The 23,317-nt window shown below is 44.1% G+C and overlaps 1 protein-coding gene across 1 annotated transcript in view; it reads left to right on the top strand.

The window, feature by feature from the left end:
* The window catches only part of CCKAR (cholecystokinin A receptor), a 228,162-nt gene that overhangs the window by 45,543 nt on the left and 159,302 nt on the right, over positions 1 to 23,317 (top strand). The window contains exon 3 of the mRNA XM_069202140.1: positions 22,447 to 22,708. Within this exon, the coding sequence (XP_069058241.1) occupies positions 22,447 to 22,708 (262 nt within the window). The remainder of the gene's footprint in view (positions 1 to 22,446; positions 22,709 to 23,317) is intronic.

The raw sequence follows: 23,317 nt of genomic DNA on the forward strand, positions 1-23,317 counted from the left end.
TAGTCTGATCTTAGTGCAAAAGTACCTTAGTTGATAGCATCACAGCAAATAACATCATATGGCTTCTTGCCTCAAAGTTATTGATGTAAGAGCGTAATATGACCCTGACATATAAAGAATTATGGGAAATTACTTAATATAGTCTGTGGTTTGAAAACTTGACTTAGCCTTATGCGGTGGCTCAGCAAATTGGATACCTCAGCTCAACCTCACCTACTCTCAAGCTAAGGTCCAGTTTGATTCTACCCTTACAAAATAATCTTCAGACTTACTAGTTCTCTGCCTCATATTGCTCAGACACAGAGATTTTGATTAGTCTCAATCACATTTATATCTGGATAAAACCCACTCTCAGATCTCAATAACGAACAGCCCATCAGTTCTTCACAAAGGTACTGTTAGGGCCCTTCCCCACTGTTAGACCTGTTAACCATAGGGTGGTCTCCCTCAAACCTTTTCAATTACTCCTCCATTTTTGCTGATCTAGTTTTGTTGGCCTTAGGACTCTGTGCACCTTACCACTGCTAATCAGTGCTAAGTGCATATGGTCACTTCCTAAAACATGGCAACATTGGTTTACACCCTGACAAAATAAACCTTTTGTCAGGACTAACCCTTTCATTTTATTACACATGTCACCCCTAGGGTAGTCGCTAAACAGCCAATAGGGCAGGGTGCAGTGAATTTAAAAAGTTGGACATGTACGTTTTAACTTTACTTGCAGTTGCAGGTCACTTCCTTCACTAGTTTCTAGTGTGTCCCAGGGGCATACCAATCTTTCAGTATCTCATTTGCATTTTCCCCCTTGCACATGAGTGACATGGAATGAAACGCATGTGCCAGCTGTCATTGAAATGCCAGAGGAATGGCTGGCCTACCATCATGGGAAAAATACATTTTGAAGCAGGGTCTAGGGTGCAGCCATGGGAAGTCCAAAATGCTGTAAGTTCAGTAGTGGCCTTCTGTTGCATTGCAAGCAGGTCAGAGACAGAATGAGACTGGGTTTTTTGCAAAGCACCTAAGTAAGGGAAAGTGGCAACAGTCCCCTGCAATGGAGCATGATGTGTAGTGGCACCTGCTCAGGCATTACCACAGGCTACATCTGACTGTTCTCTAGTGTAGGCATGACAGTAGACAACTACAATTTCTTTGGGGAGGAGAATAGCATCAAGCAGAGCTTTAATAAGTACAGCATGAGAAATAGTGGAACCAGAGGATGCGAGAAACCCTCTCATCTTCCATAGCTGACCAGTAGCATGACAGACATTAAAGGCTCACCGTGAATAAGTGTAAATAGTTACCTGAGTTGCAGCAGACAGTTCACATTCTGTAGTGAGAGTAACCAGTTCTGCAACTTGAGCACTGTTAGCTTGTGGGAGGGCAGCAGCCTCTAATGTATCAGATTGTGAACACACCGCATAGCCAACGCATAGTGCACCAAAATCATCCAGCAAAGCAGAACCATCAGTGTAGAGAATAGAGTCTGCATGGGGCAGCCATGTGTCAGTAAGGTCTGGATGTGGAGTGGTAGTGATGGCCACGACTTGAGTGCAGTCATGAGGCTCTCCACCCTCTGCAGTAAGTAAAAGAGTGGCAGGATTGAAGGTGGTGCACCTAACTATTGTGAGGTTTGTGTCTCCAAGAAGGGCCAGTTCATATTGGGTTTGGTGCGGGACTGAGAGATGCTGGGTACTAGAGCGGAGAAGCAATGCCACAACTGCATGTGGGACTGCAAGAATCATTAGATGTCCCAGGACAATATCAGCCACTCGCTCCATGAGGGTGACTGCTGAAGCAACAGCATGAAGGCACAGTGGCATGCCCCGGGTCACAGGGTCAAAAAGGGCAGAGTAGTAGCCCACTAGTCTTTGTCTGAAAAGGGCAGCATAAAAACACCAGAGGCCACTCTCTGGTGCTCATGGCAGTACAGTTTGTTTTTGTAATCAGGGCAACACAGTGCAGGCTGAGGCCAGGGCTTGCTTAAGAGCAGTAAAAGCCTCCTCCCCTATTCCATTGTAGTGGGTCTGGGGTGCTGTCAGCGATCAGTGCAAACAGTGGTTTAGCAATCAGAGTGATATTTGGAATGTACAACTGGCAAAATCCAACAGCACCTAGAAACTGGTGCACTTACTGCTCGCTGACTGGCTTGGGAATGGATAGCATTGCACACGGTCAGGGGTTATGGAGGTGGACGCATATGAGATGACATGACCTAGATATGTGACCTCGGGAAGGCAAAATTGAAGCTTGGAGAGTGACACTTTATGGCCTCGTTCAGCAAGCCCAGTAAGTAGGGTAAGGGTGTCAGAACGGCAGACTTCAGCAGAGACACTGAACAACAAAAGATTGACTATGTACTGTGTCAGGACAGAGCTCCCCGGGGAGCTCAAGATCCTGCAAATCTTCTTTCAATATCTGAGAAAAGATTGCTGGACTCTCACAATACCCCATGGGGAGCCTAGTCCAAGAAAGCTGACTGCCCTCAAAGGAGTACGCAAATAAGAACTGAGAATTGGGGTGTACTGGGATGGAGAAGAATGCACAGCTAAGGTCCACCACGGAAAAGTGGTTAGCGTTCGCAGGGATAGTGCTAAGAATAGTAGCCGGATTGGGAACCACCCGAGTGTGGGGATGACAAATTTGTTCACTGCTCTAAGGTCCTGAACAAAGTGGTACTGAAGGGTACCGTCTGGTAAAGGTTTAGGCTTCTTTACAGGAAGTATAGGATTGTTACATGGTGAGGTACAAGGAACCAAAATGCCCTATTGCAGGAGAGACTCAATGATAGGGTGTATGCCCTTAATAGTTTCCATGGGGAGAGGGTACAGTGGTTTGCAAGGGAATGAGTGATCAGTACTGTAGGTAATCTGGACAGATTGGACAGACTTCAGTACTCCAAATTAATTTGGATGGGTAGACCATAAATAGACAGGTACACCCTTCAAAAAGGAAGGTATGCTGAGTTCATTATCTTCAAATGATGTGGCTGTCAGTATGGTGCAGAGGCTGTGTACCTTTTTACTGGGAAGGGAAAGGTATATTCCTTTAGGGTCACAATGAATTGTGGCTCTCAATTTACAGAGCACATCACGGCCCAACAGGTTATCTGTGGCTTGTAGGCTGAGTAGAAACTTGTGTGTATCTTTGATGGGGCCAAAGGAGACAGAAAGAGGTTCAGATTGTGGGAGACTAATGGAGGCACCAGAAAAGCCCTGAACAATGGTGTTAATATCTGAAGGTGGTATTTGCCCGTCCCCCAAAGAGCTTAGCAATGCCCCGGTGTCAAGCAGCATTTCATTGTGACGTCCATCAACAGTGACAGTAACCTGGGGGTCCTTGGAGTCAAACACATAACAAGGTATCATGGTGCTAGGTACTTGAGGGGACGGGAAAGACCGTCAGGAGCTAAAGGGGTACATGGCATTGGAATTTCCGGAGTGGTCCCGCTGGGGTGCTTCACATCTGTTGTCCCTATTTCTTTTCTTGGGACAGGACTGCACCATGTGTCCCTTCCCATGGCAATACTTACACTCATCATCTGCGTGGGGTCTCCACTGTCCCGGGCCACTTGGTCTTCCTCTACCCACTGGGTCTAACTGCCTGCGCTCCATTCCTGGCCCCTGTACTGTTGAAGGTTTTTAGCCTGAAGTGCAAGGACTTTACCCTTATTATTTTCCTCCTTCAATTTATCTCTCTGCTTTCTCTGCCACAGATGAGCTGCTATGGCAATGAGCTGTGGGAGACCCATACCCTGCCTCTCCACGCTATGTTCCTCAATGTACCCTGTAATGTAGGTAAGTGAATTTATGACATAGACACCAACCACTGAGGGGGCCACGGAGTCTGGATTTGCTCCCTGTGTGCTCTAAGGGTATTCAGTACTCTAAAAGCAAAATCAGTTGTGTCTTCATCTACCCCCTGCATTCATGATTCAACTCTAGTACAATTTACTTGTGGCTTCCCCACCTCTTCCATTTCCCATATGAAGGCCCTCCTAGCATTCTTTAAGATGCCCAACTGATCACTATCTGTCGCTTGCATGTACCATAGGGGGTCCTGTGAGGGCCACACCGGATCAGTATTATCAGTGCAGTGTCTAACATCATTTCAACATCTACCCAATTTGGGTTGTGTGTATTGCAAATTGGAACTGCCGAATTAAATCATGGGCGTCCTCCCGAAACGTAGGAAAAGTCTGCTGCCAGTGGATGAGGTCAGAGGTGGTCTATGGTACGTGAACTAGTGTGGCGCGCCCCCCCTCAGCAGCCAGTGGATATGCCATAAGGGGTGCGAGTTTCACCAGTTTGACTCCGCTTTCCAATGACCCTATCCATTTTACTGGCATTGTCCTATTCCTCAAAGCCTTCCCTCATCTCCAGTATCCAGAGTATCTTCGTCTTCCCTTTCCTCCTTTCCTTCATAATGTTCCTGATCTTCCTCACAAGGCCCCTCCCAAGGTGCTGAGGGGGTTGCTGGTGGAACAATCGATTGGCCCCCTATTGCCTGTGCCTGAATTTGGGGAGGATTGGGCTGAATTCCCGTGTAGGAGTTCAGTACGTCCTCATTGTATGGGGGTGGTCTTGTTTTCCTCTCTTTAACAGGGGCCTGCAGGGCAACCCATAAAGTTAAGCTGACATCCCCCCTACCCCCTTATTCTTTTGTTTGCTTTCCTGTAATTTTGTTTCAAGCTTTTTGTTAGTGTCCTGTAAGCTAGCAATAACAGATTTATCATGTCATTGACATGACATGAAATTGTAACCCAGGCTTATTCGCAGTATAATCATTCCAAACATTATACATCATTTCTGTGACAATCCCCCTGCTCCCAAAAATTCAGAAAAATGCTTACATATATATGCCACTGGAGTGTTGCCAGTGGGACAAGAAACTTTTACCCCATTATCTCAGCCTCTGTTCTACACCTCTTTCACGCCACCCACTCTTCACTTTACAGTGCACAGAGGGCAGTCACACAGATAGTAGGTGCTATAGGTGTCGAATCACAAAGGGGATCGCCATCCTTGCTGCAGAAAAAGGAGAAGGGGGGAAAAATGAGCAGAGAGACAGTGTCAGAGCGCAGGGAAAAAGAAAGTTGATTGCATATAAATGAAGTCGGACACACGGAGACCCTTGCTTTCAACTACAGTGCCTTTACACTACAATTGGTGTGGCTGTTAACCGTGTACCTAGAGTCAAGAGATCATGCATTCAGGAGAGAACAAATGCACACAGAGAGGCACAGGCAGCATACACTCAGAAGAGAAAAAAGCACTCACATAAGAAATCACAATCAGCACTAGTTTCCTGCCCTTCCCCGGTCCGGACAATCTCAAGAGGGGAAAGGCAACAGGGAGCAACACCATGCCTTAGACCTAAAGAGGGCTCAAGCAGATCCCTTGTAACAGGGAATGACCCTACTATCTTGCCACTCTTAATTAGTCTCTGGTCCCCCTACACCTTATGTTAGAAACTGAGTCTCTAGTTGGCAGTCAGTTTGCACTCTGTCCAAGCAGGGACCCTCACTCTAGTCAGGGTAAAGGAGAAACACACCTGGGTAACCCCGCTCACCCACTTGGTAGCTTGGCACGAGCAGAAAGGCTTAACCCCAGAAGCAATGTGCAAAGTATTTGTACCAACACACAAAGTAATACAGTGAAAACACTACAAAATGGACACCACACCAGTTTAGAAAATAGGTAATATTTATCTAAATGAAACAAGACCAAAACAACAAACATCCAACATACACAAGTCAAGATATGAATTCTAAAAAGAATAAGAGTCTTAATCCTTTAAAAACAGTGAGAACGAGGTTACACAAAGTACCAGGTTAGTGGCAAAAATAAAGCCACACGGACGAGCGTGCATCAGAAAAGTCAGCGATGTGTCGATTCCTTACTTGTACGTGAGGCCGTGTGTCGTTTCTTCTCCGGTCAGGTCTGCGATGTGTCATTTTTCTCCCTCGCAAGAGCGCAATCTGTTGATTTCTGGACGAGCACCTCGGGTCCCTGCAGTCTTTGTGTATATTTTTCTCGCCCAGCGATGTTGCGTTCGTAATCCGGTTGCACTGTGTCAGTAAACCACGCTGCGTGGGGTTGCGTTGTTATCAGCAGCAGCAAGCGGGTGTTGCACATCATTTCTCAAGCTGCGATGCATCGATCTTCCAGTCACGATGCAGGGGGAACATTGATTTCAGCCACGAGGCCGGCAGCACGTTATTTATCAGCCGCATTGTGGATGGTGCACTGAAAATTTCCCCGCACGACGGTCTTTGCATGCTTCACCTTTCAAGGGCCCAGGGACTGGATAAGGATAAGGCACCACTTGGCAGGGCAGGAGTCTTACCAGAGAGTCCTGGTGCTGTTAGAGGAAGTCTTCGATGGCCCTGAGACTTCAACAACAGGAGGTAAGCTCAACTCAAGCCCTTGGAGATTCTTCTCAAGCAGGAATGCACAACAAATTCCAGTCTTCATCCCCTTTCATAGGCAGAAGCAACAACTTCAGGATAGCCCAATAAAGCACAGTCACAGGCAGGGGCAGTACTTCTCATCAGCTCTTCAGCACTTCTCCTTGGCAGAGGTTCCTCTTGAATCCTTGAAGAATCTAAAAATATGAGGTTTTGGGTCCAATACTTATACCCCTTTCTGCCTTTGAAGTTGGCAAACTTCAAAGGAAAGTCTTTGTTGTTCACAGGATCCTGCATTGCCCAGGCCAGGCTCCAGACTCACACTCAGCGGGTTGGAGACTGTATTGTGAGAGAGCAGGCACATCCCATTCAGGTGTAAGTGACCACTACTCCCTCCAGTCTAGCTCAGATGGCCCATCAGGATATGTAGGCTACTGCCCAGCTCCCTTTGTCTCACTGTCTAGAGGGGGATTCACAAACAGCCCAACTGTCAGTCTGACCCAGACAGAGAATCCACAAACAAGCAGAGTCACAGAATGGTTTAAGCAACCTAAAAGTGGCATTTTCAAACTAACAATTTAAAAAACAACTTTACCAAAATATTTTTTTTAGATTGGGAGTTTAGAGAAACCAAACTCCAAATTTCTATTCACTCTCAAAGGGAATCTGCACTTAAAATATTATTTAAAGACAACCCCCATGTTAACCTATGAGACAGATAGGTCTTGCAACAGTGAAAGCTGGATTTAGCAGTATTTCACTATTAGGACATGTAAAACACACCAGTACATGTCCCACCTTTAACATACACTGCACCGTGCCCATGGGGCTACCTGGGGCCTACCTTAGGGGTACCTTACATGTATAAAAAGGGAAGGTTTAGGCCTGGCAAATGGGTACACTTGCAAAGTCGACTGCACACACAGACAATGCAGTGGAAAGTCTGAGACAGGTTTACAGAGCTACTCGTGTGGGTGGCACAACCAGTGCTGCAGGCCCACGAGTAGCATTTCAATTACAGGCCCTGAGTACCTCTAGTACACTTTACTAGTAAACCAGATGTGCCAATCATGGGAAATCCAATCACCCATACAATTTACACAGAGAGCATATGCATGTTAGCACCGGTTAGCAGTGGTAAAGTGCCCAGAGACACAAAGCCAACAAAAACTACTCAGAAAAATAGAAGGAAAAAGGCAAAAAGTTTAGGGATGACCCTGCAAAAAGGGCCAGGTCCAACACCTTACCTGGACGCTTCTGAGCTGCTGATTACCGCTGTCCCCAGTGGTCGGCGGGCAGGAAAATACTGCACACAACTGCGGACTTGCCAGATTTTGTCTATTCCTGTCATGGCGCCGGCCCCTGCAGACAGTGCACCAAGTAATCCCAAATTCTGATACCAGAAAATTGTTGCGGAACTGACCCTGAGTGTACTAAGAGTTTTGCCGGTTCAACCTGGGTACTAGCCAATCAACCACAGGCAAGGTGTCTGTTTAAAAAGCATCATAAGTTTATTGCATTGTACAATGCGGTGTCACACACATAGCATATCTCTGAGAGCATCACACCGAGTGCTCCTCTGAGTTCATATTTATACTCTTTTTGCAGGTTACATATGGTGGGCAGGAATGTGTAAGAAGACAGGTTAGGTCATAAATCAAACATATCCTAGAAACAAGATTAACAGAGAGGTGGGCTCTGACCTTTTCCGTGACCCTTAAGAAATCCCAGAGCCACTATTCCTCTTATCTGATGCAAACCATGTTCCAAGCAGTCCTACACCTTGGAACAGAACCCTTCAGTTTCACAGGGCCCAAGGCAGGCAGAGAAAGGCAATAGAAGGTGTGTGTTCATCTGCACGTAGTCAAAGGTTCAATAGGTCAAAGTACCAAAAGTTCAGTCAAAAGTTCAACCGTTTCACTGTCACAGGGTTCCACAGTTCATTACACAGGAGTTTGATATTTCACTTCATTTTCCATCTCAGCTGGATTTTATGTCACAATTCTGAAAAAGCTACTTTGAGAAAGTTGGCATTTTCTTGAACCAACTATTTGGTGTTTGCAGCCTGCATCCTGGTTTACATGTCTAGCTGTAGTTGCCAGTTCGGTCTTTGTGTATTGCTCCCAGACAGTGATACAAAGGGGTAATAGGTGTTGGCAAGATGGGCCATCTCTGACTTGATGGGGAGGAGCTGTCACCCACCACACTTGCTCATCACAACGCCTCTGCCTGAGCACAGTCACAAAGTCACAAAGGGCTTGACACTGTTTTTTTGTGTCCACCAGACAAGCTGGGTCCAGGGCAGGGAGGCTGCAGATTCCAAACACCCCTGGAGGTGGAAACCTCCTCCTCCTTCTTCAAAGTTTGCACTAGATATAAATGTTGGATCCTTACATCTAACTCTTCAGTACAGCTCTGGACCTGTGGAAGGCTCAGGAGGATTGCTGTGCTGCTCAGCTGCATGAAGGACTGTTACTGTGCTGCCCTGATGGCTGTGTGAGAAGGACAGGACCTGCATCTTGAACTCAGGACCACCAGAGTGACTCTAAAGGCTAGATGACTGGTCTCCTGATCAGAAGCTCAGGGACAAAAAAGGCTCCAACTACCTTGAACCCTGCATCTGGGCTCAGTCTGCTGTGAGTCTTGTCGCCCAGCCCTCCAAATGATGCCACTCTTGCCCGGCACCACTGGAAGTGGGCCTGACGGCGCTCTACCAGCCCAGCTGTGATCCTGTGGGCAGAATGGACACAGCCCAATGCATCATCTCGCAGCCAACACTGGAACCACTGCAGTGTGATGCATCCACCTCACAGGATCTCCCACCACAGCCAGTAGTTTCTCAGATCTGCCATTGCGTGATACTTCCTCGATGTAGGTCTTCGCATTTCCCTTCATCAACAACATCATCGATGATGATGCAGGACCTCACATCATAGCCTTACAGCTCCTTGGAACTGAAACTGCACGATGCATCTTCAACGCTGGTTCTCGCAATGCTCTGCAAACAGGATTTAAGGTACTTTGTTCAATGGGCCTAACTTGGTCCTGTATCTGGCCTGTGCCCTATTGTGGTTGGCCTGAACTTGTGACTTTGTCCAGGTCCAGTGCCACCAGGTAACCTCAGTTGGCTCTTTGCCCTCCCATGCACTATTTTCACCCAAAAAGTTAAAATTGCACATCTCCAGTACTACAGATTGGAATTTTGTTATTTTAGTCTCACATAATTTATTAAATTTCACTGTATTTTCCTAAATTGGTGTGGGGTTCTTTTTGTGCTGTGGTTTCACTTTATTACTGTTTGAAGTTCTGCATAAATACTTTACACAGTGCCTCTAAGTTAAGCCCGACTGCTTTGTGCCAGGCTGCCAGAGGGTTAGGAACAGGTAAATCCGGGGGTTATTTGTGTTTCACCCTGACAGAGATTGTGGTTATTGCTTGAGTAGTGTTTCACCCCCTCAACCAGTAACATGATTTCCAACACCCACTAATAACTGCAGTATGAAGAGTTTACATTGCACAGATGTGCCCAGTGCTAGATACCATGAATGTTCATTCAGCTATGATGCGCTCTTTTCTGGATTGTGCACAGAACCACTCTTCCTTAGACAACACCAAACCCACTCTGTTCTAGTTATTGGCCAGACTCATTCTGATCTATTCTCCAGCATCACACTGTTGTAAGCAGTGTCCAGATTTAATCTGCTCTGGAATGTGCCAATCCGTATTTTGTACTGGACATCATCCAGGCCTCCTCTGCTGATGATAGTAGCTAAACTCTCTCTGCTCTGAACCGCACTCATGCTAACTCAGCTCTGATGAGTGTTCAGGCTATTCCTACTGGAGAGCACCAAGATCCTCTTGGCACTGAGGAGAGGTCAGACACACTCTGCTGCAACAGAGGCCAGATCCAGTCCTCTTCTGGATATCCCCAAGGCCTGCTCTGGGCCCAGACATGTTTGATGCTTAGTTTTGCGAGTTCAGAATAATTGCTGCTGTGTCATATAAATAATTTCAAAGCGAATGGATGATGTACGTAATGCTGAACAATGCAACCATTCACCCCCAGTCACAAAGATCAGGGTTTAATCCATAATTTTTTTGCCCACCACCCAATCCCAGTTTGGACCTAGCCAAATGCAAATACGTCTTGACCCTGTTCCCCATGGGAACAGTCAAGCCCGAACTGCCAAGCCGGTGTCAGGGTATCACCCTTTATCAGCCGGGCTAGTTTGAATTCAGAGTCACAGTGAGCACGGAACCCACGTGTGGGCATATCCTTCCCACTTAGGGCAACAAAAGCAAAAAGAACAGATGATGGACGGAATGCTGAACAATGTAAACATCAGTACTTAATTTGAGCCAGTGGTTTCCGGTGCAGGGCACTGGCACTTATTTTTAGGGGCCGGCACTTATTTATATGCTTCAGGCATTTACTGTGAGCAAAAGACACATATGGGAAAGACAGAAAAGTGTCATAAAGGGCAAAGCAGAAAGCTTCAAGAGTGAGTTGAAGGGGCAGGTAGGGGCTGTCAATGGATTAAAGAGGCCTGAGATGGCTTTAGGATTAGGCTGCCTCAGTATTCTGTGCTTGCACATTTATTTGTGGCAGCAGTTAGTTTCAGAGGAGAGCTTTGGGCACCAGCATGTTTTTCTTTGCAAATCAAGCACTGGCAAACATTCACCCCAGTCACAAAGATATGGGTTTCATCCATCATTTTTTTTTCCACCATGCCATCCCAGTTTGCACCCAACCATATACAAATTAGTCTTGACCTTGATCCCCATGGGAACAATCCAGCCCGAACTACCAAGCCTGGTCCTCCCTGGACTACAAACAAGCATCCTGGGACCAGTTTCAGAATATCATCCTTCATCAGCCAGGCTAGCTTGAATCCATGGCACAGTGAGCACGTCTCGGAATACCCTTCCCACTTAGGGTGACAAAATCAAAAAGACCAGATGATGGAGGGAATGCTTAACAATGCAAACATTTACCCCCAGTCACAAAGGTCCGGGTTTAATCCATCGTTTTTTTGATCACCACCCCACCCCAGTTTGGACCCAGCCATATGCAAATCAGTCTTGACCCTGTTACCCATGGGAACAGTCCAGCCCAAACTGCCAAGCCAGATCCTTTCTGGACCAGAAGCAAGCATCCTGGGACCGGTTTCGGGGTATCACCCCTCATCAGCCAGGCTAGCTTGAATCCAGGGGCGCAGTGAGCACGGGACCCATGTCTGGGCATACCCTTCCCACTTAGGGTGAAAAAAACAAAAAGACCAAATGATGCACAGCTGTTAGTTTTGTTAATTTATATGGGGGAAGATGTGTTGGGTTCTATTCTGCTTTGAGAATCACTGCATGGTTTTCAGAATGTATATGTTTGTAATGATTCTCAGAATGAGGGTGATGAAGGGAACGTTGAGACCGGCAGTTGAGTTCTGCTCCTGTGCCTGGTCGGTCATTATCCTGTAGCTTCTAGTGAATGAAACAAATATACTTTTACCTCCCTTGAGTTTGGACCATCTTTTCACGTATATTTTGAAATTCCAATAATAACTAAACCTAGCCTTTTCAGAATGGAATGCTCATACCTAGAAAGATCATGAACATTGAATGAAAACTGAACCTTTTAAAGCAATTAGTGTATACACTGCTTCTTACCAGCTATAAAGGTATTGAATTTCCACAAATTACACTATCTAACTCTGGTCATCTGCACTCCAGTCTGTGAAACACTTCTGTTCCCAAAAGTACAGTAGCGACTGGAGCCTCAGCGAAAGGAGTCAATCTGCATAACCTGTTTATGTATCAGATCTCCAGGGAGACGTCATGGGCTGATGGAGCTGCTGAGTAGAGTTAACTAACCCCAGCTGCTGGGTTGCCCCTATTCGCTTGAGAGAAGGTGCTGCAACAGTAAGTTAGTCCCCATTCCCATCACTTACTTGCACATTTTCTAAATTGAACGGTAGAACCTCTGGACAGGACTTGTACTCAGCTTCTCATACTATAGGCTCAATTGTAGATATCAGCATGAGAGGGGTAGTTCTTATTCTATACCAGCAATGAGGGAGTCAGAGGTCCCTTTCATTGTTTGTTCCAATACCACCAACTCATAAAAATGGGCCCGCTGGCCAGCAAAAGTTCGAAAGCTGCTGGAGCTCATAGCCTCCCTGTGACAGAAGGATTTTGTGAATAAACCTTATAGGCCTTTTCAATTTATCCCATTCTTTTGCCACAGCAGCACTTTGTGACCACAGGTTTCAACTAAGGTGAGAGAAATCTGCTTCTGTGAGGATGGTACAGTAGGAGTGGGTGCAGAGTCGGACAGGCCTGTAGGGCAATCAAGCAATGCCTGATGAGCTGGTCTGACAGACCAGGGTGTGGGCCATTGTTTTAGCAGTCATGGGCTGGTTTCATGGGCTGGTTTTATGGTCAGGTGTACCCGTTTTTACTGTTGATTTCCCTGATATTACCACTTTCTATTAAGCACCTGCTTTGCTAGTAAGTGACACTTTCATTTTGGTGCTGGGGCCTATTGTTTGTCCCAGTCTGACTCTGAGTGTATGTGCGGTTGCACCACAAGCCTCTACTTCCCACACCCTAGTTGGAGTTGGTTTGGAACTGAATGGTAATTTGGTTGTTATTCCTTATAATCTGTGTATTCCATTGCATGGGGTGGGCCTGACTCTTCCTTTAAAGTGAGACCGGGGCAGCCTATTAATTTGGAGAATAGAAGTCTTCCTTGACAATACCTATTTTTAGGGACATAATAAAGGTGCCACAGATGGATAGGTTTTTGCAAAAGTATGTGAAAAATGGGTCTGCGTTAGAATTAAAATTAGCTTGTTTCATTTTTCGCATGCTGTGTAGTAAAAAATAGTGTAACATCAGTTTTGCATTGTTTTTAAAAAATATTCATGGATTAGAACTTCATTTTTAAAATGTTTCTGACTATAAGTATTTTTTTTCAGTGTATATGTTGCATAAGATATCACAATTGTTTTTGCTTGTTTTCTGTTCTAGCTGAAAATCTTCAAGTAATTCAGTTTGATGCATTATCACCCAATGAGATAAATTGGTGCAAATGGATGAATGTGGTGTAAATATGAATTTTCATGAATAAGCGATACAGGTTTAATCAATGAGTGGATAGCAGCTATTGGCTTAATCTGTCTCAGGTATAAGAAAGGTTTTTGTACTTGGTGGTGAGAGCCAACATATGGACCCATACTTCCTGGTATCAGTGAATTACAGAAGCTGGTGAAGATGGATAAAGAAAAGTAGGTTGCGTTCCCACAGAAAGTTGAAACTGATGACCTAGATATGTGCCATTGTATCCTCTTGCTTCTTACATTTTTAAACAATTGTGATAAATTGGGCATTCCTTATTCAGGCTGACAAATATCTTGCATTCTTTGCCAGAATCAGATCTTGTTTTGGTTACAGTGATGCACTCTACCTTGGAATGTGAAAATGGGGTTAAAAGTTGACTGGGGTTTGATCCCTGGTCAAGCAACAGTCACATCCCCTGGCAGAGTGAACCACAAAAAGTCACTAAATCAACCCATGTTTAACGCTAGGTAGCTTGGAATAAAAACAGTCAGGTTTAATTTACAGGCAATGTGTAAAGCATTAATGCAGTACACAAACAGTAATCAAGTGAATCCCTCGCATTCAGAATCCCAACGCAGCTTCCCGCAAGCTTGTGGTGCAGTTGCCACAATACAGTTCCTTTTGGCCCAAATGCCTCACAGGTTTTTTCTGACCTGGGTCTCGGCCCAGAAAGGGGGCTTCTCGGCAGTGTCCTGACCGGGAATTCATCTGTCAGGGAACTCCTCTGGCCGGGTCAGGTGTATGTGGCAAGCGTGCCGGCTCGAGGGACATGCTGGTTTCCAAGCTTTGCATCACCAGGAATGCAGCACTTCTCTTTGCACAGAAAGCCTTCCATGAGGTGACTGGCAGCAGGGAGGTGCAAGGGGCCTCTCACGATGGCTTCACGCAGTGCTGCCTCCTTTTAGGGTGAGAGGCTCAGGTTCTCTGGGTAGTTTTATATAGTATCTAGCATGCTCTGGTTAGCAGCACTCAACCAAGCGCCTACATTTCAGATTCCCACAAAACGAAGTGCTCCACACATATGGAAATGAAGCACTCACCATGCGCTGACTAGAAAACATGAAGAACCAGGAGCTGTAGTCATGGTTCCTTGGTTAGCCTGCTGCTGCCAGACTCACAAGAGACAGAATCCCACAGCAGAGGAGCTGGAATGCAATCTTTTATGGCCCTGAGATTATAAGGATGGGGGCAAGCCAACAACCCCTTGGTGAACACTTGGGGGCACAAAGGCTGCAAAGCACATATAGAGTTATAAGCAGAGAGAAATACCCACTTTCTAAAATTGGCATTTCTAAAATAGTAATGTAAAATCCCATTTCTCGAGTAAAGAGGATTTATCACTACCGTTCTAAACATACTAAACATGACAAAGCTCCTCCTTTCGGATTAGGGATTACCACTTAAAAGGGTATAACGGAATTCCCATTGCTAACCTATGAGAGGAGCAGGCCTCGCAGTAGTGAACAACGAAATAGGCTGTTTGCCACTCCTAGGCCATGCAAAACCTAAAAGTACATGTCACACCTTTTACATACACAGTACTCTGCCCATGGGGCTATGTATGGCCTATGTTAGGGGTGATCTATGTGCAGGGCCACTGGAATGATGCAATTGTGCAGCCATGGCAATTTTTTCATAATTATAGATTTGCAGCTTTTGCCATATACTCAATTATCTGCTGCATACTCTACAGATTTTAACAAAAAAAACATTGTTTCTAACTCAGATATTTCAAGAGTTACTAAAAATGCAGCGACATGGATTGCCGCTCAGTGAAAGCCCCTCTGCAAAGTGGGACTGGTCACCTTTTTTTTGCTTATAGCTATATTTGGGTGTTAAACTGTTGCTACTGAGGTGCAACCAATGCCCAAAAAGTGCTACCGAGTTTAAAAATGATTAAGTAATAAAGTAATACTATTGCAAAATGTGCCACATTATGCCACATAATTTGGCTTTTCTTGCTGCATAATTTACTCAACCCTGCCGCATAATTTGGTCTTCTCCTGCCGCATAATTCCAGTGACCCTGCCTAAGTGTAATTAAAGGTGGAGTTTAAGGCTTGGTAAGTAGTCTTAAATGGCAAGTCGAAGTGGTAGTAAACTGCAAACATAGGCACTGCAGTGGCAGGCCTGAAACAGGTTTGAAAGGCTACCTCAGTGGGTGGCACAATCAGTGCTGCAGGCCCACTAGTAGCATTTAATTTACAGGTCCTGGGTATATGGTATACCACTTTACAAGGGACTTACAAGTAAATCAAGTATACCAAGCAGGTGAAAAACAATTATTTCAAGTTTAGAGGAGTTTAGAAGAGAGAGCACATGCACTTTAGCACTCAATAGCAGCGTTAAAGTGCTCGGAGTCCTAAAGCCAACAAAAAGAAGGCCAGAAAAATAAGAAGAGGAAGGCAAAAAGATTGGGGTAACTCTGCAGAAAGGGCCAGATTCAACACCAGTCTTATCTGCAGTGGTTCAATTATTTTTCAAAATCACAAAAGCGTTACACATGTATATTATATGCACTCTCCTAAAGCCATATAGCACAGCAAGAGAAAATAAATCATTTTCATGATGAAGAAGTAATCTGTCTTCCTGTGCTGTTTAGAATAAGCATGTAAGCATGTAATTTCCTACTGCAGACAAAATCCCTTTTATCAGTCCATTTATGGAGGGTGTAAGCACCATCTGGGCAAAATAGTTACCTTTCTAAAGAGCTGAACTGCACGCAACAGCTAAAAAGTCACAGTTTTCTTTTTCAAAGTACCAGGGTAACCTGTGTTCAGACTTTAATAGATTTTCGTTTCAGCTGAAAACAAACCTTATTTTGTTAAAAATATGCAAATTATGCAGCAAATGTTGAATTATGTGGTAAGTACATAAAATCCATGTCTACCTGTAAAATACAAGAGAATTCCATAATTTCAGGTATCCTAATCATATTCATACCTTCACAATAAGGTAATTTTTTTTAATGTTTCACATAAGTACTATAGCAAGCTTATAGTCAGGCAAGGGAGTTTAGAGACAATAACTACCATTGGTGTAAATATATAACATAATCCAGCATCTGGTGCAAAAATTGCAGAGTTTACCAAAAATAAATTGTTTCTAATTCAAATGGATAAAAGTTACTAAAAATGCGCCAGTTAGGGCCGCTAATTGCATACCCTTTACAAAGGTTAACTTGTCAAATTTACTTGATGATTGTTGTAATCAAGTGGTAAACTGAACTAATGAGGTGAAATCCTTATCCAGCCAGCTTCTTCAAATTAGCAAATAGTGAAATAATAGTGCTGCTTAAGTGCTGCTTTGTACTGGAAAATGTAATCTTTCCTATCGCCTAACGTAGTGAACCCTGCTGCATACTGCTGTAATAGTGAGATTATACACATGCGGTTTAGGCATACACAACACTTACACTTGAGTACTGGGCCAGGGTACGGAAGGTACACAGCGAGGTGCATCTCTTATTTACAGAGGGGCGCAGTAGTATTTGTACTCTCCATTGCTTCCCTTCATCAGTGAAAGTCCTGAGTTGGAAGAGGTCATTGATATATAGCATTGCTGTGTTGCAGGCTCTAGTATACCAATGTGAGTTTAGGGCATGGGCGTCAGAAGACAAAATGTTATTTTTATCTTTGAATTAGGTGCATAAATTAAATCACATCCATATACCACTATGGGCCCTTATTGGTACTTTTAGGGGGGCCTGCTTACATGGTAGGACTAAAATATTCTATGTAGCTTACGCTGCCAACTCTGCCATCCTGCACACTGGTCTCGCTAGTAAGTCGTGACCTGCATATAATTGGTTTTTACTCCCACGTCTGCAAGGAGAAAACTCTTCCTTGTGAGAAGCAAACTATTCTGCCCTGATGTCTAGTTTCGGGTTTGTCAATCTAACCCATGTGTTTACTGACAGGAAACAAAGTTATTTCAACTAATATCATAAAACTAATAGCAGCTGTCATCAATCCACACAAACAAGTTCCTTGAAGCAACTGGAATGAACTCAAAGTGTCTCTATTGAGCCCTCAATTACCACATTTCTGTTATTTCCAACCGTGCCAGTGACGTATTCCTTAGCACCCATCTTCACAGTAGGCGACGTACTGCATTTCCTGCCTTGCATCTCTACAGGAAGTGATGTCAATGATTTCCATCATTTTATAACTTTGGGGTATCATTGATCTCCCCAGCAGATCAGAGCCCATAATTGTGTAACAATGTCTGATTTAATTCACAATATATCCTTATAGCATCACCTGTCCAGATAACTGTCCAGATAGGTAGAAGCCCGAAGAAAGGAGTGAGAGGAGCAAAGAAATGGCAGCGATAGAGAAAAAGAAGCAAGAGGCAGGGAGCAATAGACAGAAAAATCAGAAGGTACCTCAGCAGCCCAGGTATCACAACCCTTCCATACTGCTGAACAGGGATTACGACAGTGTCATTGTCTGTACTTTTTATTACCAGAGAAAACAAAGAATATGCAAACATAAGAAGGCATGTCCCTCAATCTCACTCCTGCTTCAACTGTCCTACCGAATAAGGACAGCACCAACATTGCTGCTTTCTCCTGTATCGCTAGCTGGCACTGTTCCTACTTGTATATTGTACCTCAAGCAAAATAATCACGACATAAAGTAATCATTCCAGAAATCACTAGAACTGTGCAATTAGCACCACATTTTGGTTTATTCACTGTAAAATGCCTCACAGACTGTGTGTTGAACTTCAGCTTAAAAACGTTGGCATTAATCAGTGCATTCGAACAACCAGTGTTTTCATGAGGACTTATTCAACACTTAAGTGATTATCATTAGATTGTCTAGCATTTTACCATTAACTTGTATTCTGTAGTGCACTCTCAAATGGGCGCCATCCATTGTGGACCCAAAGTATATATGTCCGCTGTTAGACTTACCCCAAACATTTTGCCTTCACCCTTCCTATTTTTCTGAATTCCTTTTTGTTGACCTTAGGACTCTATACACTGTATCATTTTTAACCAGTGCTCACTTCCTAACACTGGCTTACACCTGCATGTTTATTTACTGATAAGTCCCTAGTAAAGTGGAATACCATATACCCAGGGCTGATAATTTGAACACTACTAGTGGGCTGCCGCACTTATTGTGCTATCTACTTAAGCAGCCCTTAAAACATGCCCCAGGCCTGCCATTGCAGCATATGCAGTTATTAAGGGCCAATTTGACATGACAAAAAAAAACCTTTGCCAGGCCTTAAACTTCCCTTTTATTTCATACTTCTAGGTCACCCCCTAAAAGTCGGCTCTAGACAGCCCATAGGGAGTGGTTCATTGTAATTAAGAGTTTGACATGTCCTGGTGGTGCAAAACTCACAAATTCATTTATTACTACTATGAGGCCTACCTCTCCCACAGGAATATATTGGGTAACCTTATTACATTTAATATGTGCTACCCTTTACTTGGGAGCAGGTGGTAAACTAATGTTTTGTGTCTGAGACACTGTCATCTAAAATCCTCTTTAATGGTAAAGTCATATTTTAAGTCAGAATTCTGAAAATGCCACTTTAAGAAAGTTGACATTTTCTAGTCCTAACCATTTGGTGCCTGCTGCCTGTTCCTGGGGCACATGACTAGGTGCAGTTGGCAGTTAGTCTTTGTGTATTCCTCCCAAACAGCCACACAATAGAGGGATGAGGTGTGCCTGGATGGGCCTTCTCAGGGTGGATTGGGTGGAGCTGTGCACAACCCCATTTGCACTTCAATAGACTGTTCCCTCCTCTCACACAAAGACCTTCAAACTAACCTATTATGCCAGCAGACAGACTGGGACCAGGGCAGGGAGGCAGGAAATTCCAGACACTTTGTGAGGAGACGCCTTCAGAATTTTCTCCCACTTCAAAGGAGGCACTCAGACCCACTCTTCAGTTCACTGTCTGGACATGTGGAAAGATGGAAAGACTCTCAGAGGACAACCTGATGCTATGGCTTGTTGTGTACTTCAGAAGACTGCTTTGCAGAACCGCGAAAGACTGGTCTGCTGCCTGAAGCCTGCTTCAAGCCTCCAGAGTTCTGCCCTGCTGCTTGAGCCCTGTTCTTCTACGTGAAACCAGGTCTTCCAGAGTGACTCCACCACTGTGTAGTTGGTTGGCCTCTTGATCAGAGCATCAGGGATAGAAAAGGCTCCATGAATCTGCACCTGGACTCTGCTTGAGTGAGACCTGACCCTCTACGTTGTGCCTCTCCAGTCCTGGACCTTAGAAAGTGCTGCTAAAGGTGCTCAGATAGCCCAAATCCTAAACATGGGAAATTTTTGCCCAAAAAGTGCGCTGAGAACCAAGAGTAGACTGGAAACTACCTTCTCATTGATCTGCCCAAGGTCAGCCTGACTTTGCGGCGGCTCCAGCTACGTTTATCACTGCAGCAGCAAATCCTGTTCAGCGACTCCTCGTGGAACCCTTGTTGGCTACCGCCTGCAGCTATTTTCACTTTCAACTTAAAAAATGCATAACTCCAGTTCTACTGATTGCATTTTGTCATTTTGTGTCAAATAATTTATTAAAATATACTTAATTTTTCTAAATTAGTGTGGGATTTTTCTTCTGTTGTGTTTTCACATTATGGCTGTTTTGATTGCTATATAAGTATATTACACATTGCCTCTAATTTAAGCCTCACTCCTTGTGTAGCAAGCTACCAAAGAGTTTAGCGCAGGTTAATTTAGTAACTTTTTGTGGTTCACTCTGACAAGGATTGTGGCTGTTGAATGAATAGTGTTTTACCCCCTTCAACCGACAACGGCCCAATTTCTCAGATCAGCCATCACATACAACAGAGAATGAGGAGTTTCGGAGTGAGAGCCATTAAGTCTTCTAGCCACAGATGTGTGTTCTAGCTCTGGAGGGGCAGGGTGGCAAAACTGTTTTTTGGCCACTTTTGGCTCAGGTAGCAAAAGTATATTTCCATAAAGTTACTTTTTCCACTTAAGTTATCAAAAATCTAAGTTCTTCATTAAATCAGATCTTGAAAGGTAATTAAAAAATAATGCTGAAGCATTTTTCCAGCATTTTCCCTTTCAGAGACAGGAAATAAAGAGTGTAATCTCACCTTGGCCTGTTTAGTGAATAGTCTAACACTTTTTGGTTGACTTTGGATCCTTTCAATAAATATACTTTTTCCACCCGGCAAAGTTACTTTTCCCAGCTGTGTGTCACTGTAGTGCATTCAAACTGCAGGCAAGCCAGGGCACAGTGGTGCTCTAGTCAGGTATATAATTTTCCATCTATGTGGTGTGTGGGAAATAGACACTGGATGCCAAGTATGCCATTTAATCTCCCATTCCATAGGCAAATATCATTTTTTATGCCTTAGGTGCATTTTAAGCAGAATTTTCAATGTGTTTACAGGAAAATTAAACAGGCAAGACAGGGAGTTGCAATGCACAGCATGTTTTAGGGGGATGTACAGCTTTAGCATGTTTAGCAGTGGTAAAAGGCACAGACTTCTAAAGCTAGCAAAATCAGACATGAACGAACGGAAGGACCACAATACAAATGTGATAATTTGTTTACACTTCCTATCTTAATAATACTACTCAAATGGTTTCTCTTACCAACCCACACCATGTTTAAAACCGGCTACAAACAGACTTCTGGCCTACTTGCAGACAGGACACTATAGGACTGGAAAACAGAAAAAACAAGGCAACAGGCCGTACCCATGTATGCACCCAGGAGCTGGAATGCCATCCCTTTATCCATCAGGACTGCTCCAATAATGCTCCAATTTAGAAAAGACACACCTCATTAAATAACTCTACATCATTTGCTGTAATAGTTCGCTTTCACTCTAGAAACCAGTCAGATCTCCCACCACTCGTTGACTGTGTATTTGTCTCTGAGCCTATACTGTGCTTTGCTGTTTTTCGGCTAGATATGTGCTATATAAATATCACATTCTTACCTATTTACATACATTAATATATACATACATAGATGAATAAATGCACAGTATCTACAGGCTCCATCAGAGTTATGTGACCTGCGGGAAAGCTGTGACTCCATTGTGTTTCATTCAGAAATCTGCAGTGGAAAGGTACAGGTGAAATTGTAGGAAAATGAAGAATTACTGTGGGAATTAGAGGCCCAGTTAACAATACCCTGGTAACTCACCATCTCTAGTGGGACCCTCAAAGCCCATTTGTAAAGCCTAGGTCTCTGTCGCCCTCAGAACTACGAGTACACCCGGTATCAATTACAATTGGGTGGCAGTTTTACCAGGCAGGGTATCATGGCACCCATAAAGAGTCCTTAGGAGTTCAAAAGAAATCCACACACCCCTCTCTATACCAGTAAATCTATGCAACAAAACTATGCGTAGCTGGACAAAGGAAAGTGCCACCAGGGAAAACATGTTTTCAGTTCGTGTACAAATACCATGTATTGTATTTCTTTTTTTGTTGTGAGTGTATTTTCTGCCGGATGCCTGCCGGTCCGTTTATCCAGCGTTGACATCACATCCCTAATGGACAGAATCATTGCTTAAAATGGAAAGACTGCAACTAAGCAGTCACTGCACCTGATTATGTGTGTGCTCGAAACTCTCACATCTTTTCTGTTACATGAAACCTCACATTTGCTTTTAAAACACTACCTTCCACTCCATTTAATAATTACAATATATATCCGCTAACGAACGAGTGAAAAAAGGCTCCCACCTCTTACCACTTAAAAAATACGCAAACAGGAATGGTTCACTGATGTTTTTTTCCTCTTATGGGTAATGCTCGGAAGAACGTTTAATCTGCAAATATGCTGTTGTTTTTACTGCTTTGTTCACTTAGGTGAGGTTAAGAATATAAATATGAACAACAATTAAATGCACATCTGTCAAAGAAGGGAAAATGTGACAATGTTTTTTTTCTGTTTCTGAACGTCCAGGTATCTCAGTCAGCGTTTCCACTTTCAACTTGGTGGCCATATCACTGGAGAGATATGGTGCAATTTGTAAACCTTTGCAGTCCAGAGTGTGGCAGACAAAGTCGCATGCTTTGAAGGTGATTGCTGCAACATGGTGCCTGTCATTCACCATCATGTCTCCATACCCTGTCTACAGCACTCTGGTTCCTTTCACCAATTCTGCCAACAGCACCGGCAACATGTGTCGCCTCCTGTGGCCAAGTGACCTAGTTCATAAGTCATGGTAAGAGACCCTTGTGTGCGCTATGCACACATGGTGGTCGTTTTAAAGTTCACCTCTGTGTTATGATTGGCAGTGCTTAATGGCATCACAAATGTTCTACTTCTTACAACTGCTTTCCAAATTTCCATTGCCTGAGAATTGAATTTGGAAAAATGCTAATTTTTCTTGAAACGCATTTTTCTACCATTTTGATGTAGTGGTCTTGGCTGTCATTTACCCATCATGCGAAATCCACCACTCCGATAACTGATGTCACAAAATGACAATCACAAGTGTGTGCACTGATGATTGCAGGGCCTTACACAGAGAGGGTATAGCGTGGAGAAGGAAAGGAACACGGGGCAATGAGATCAGAGAGAAGAAGGCACAACAAAAGGTGGGGAACTGAATCAAATGCAAGCTTTGTGCATGTGGGAGGCACAGGAGGGTGGGCAAAGATAGACAAAAAAGACCATCCCTGCCGTTAAATTATTATCATTCGTTTTCACTTTCTGACCCTCAACGAGACACCTGAGATCACTCTGCTAAAACAAACTGCTCTTTCAGTCAATGAACTAGAAATGCGTTGTAGTTGAAGAGCAGAGTCTGCCTACAAGAGTCTTGAGCCAT

This window comes from Pleurodeles waltl, chromosome 1_2 (genome assembly GCF_031143425.1).
Source record: "Pleurodeles waltl isolate 20211129_DDA chromosome 1_2, aPleWal1.hap1.20221129, whole genome shotgun sequence".
Classification (NCBI taxonomy): domain Eukaryota; kingdom Metazoa; phylum Chordata; class Amphibia; order Caudata; family Salamandridae; genus Pleurodeles; species Pleurodeles waltl.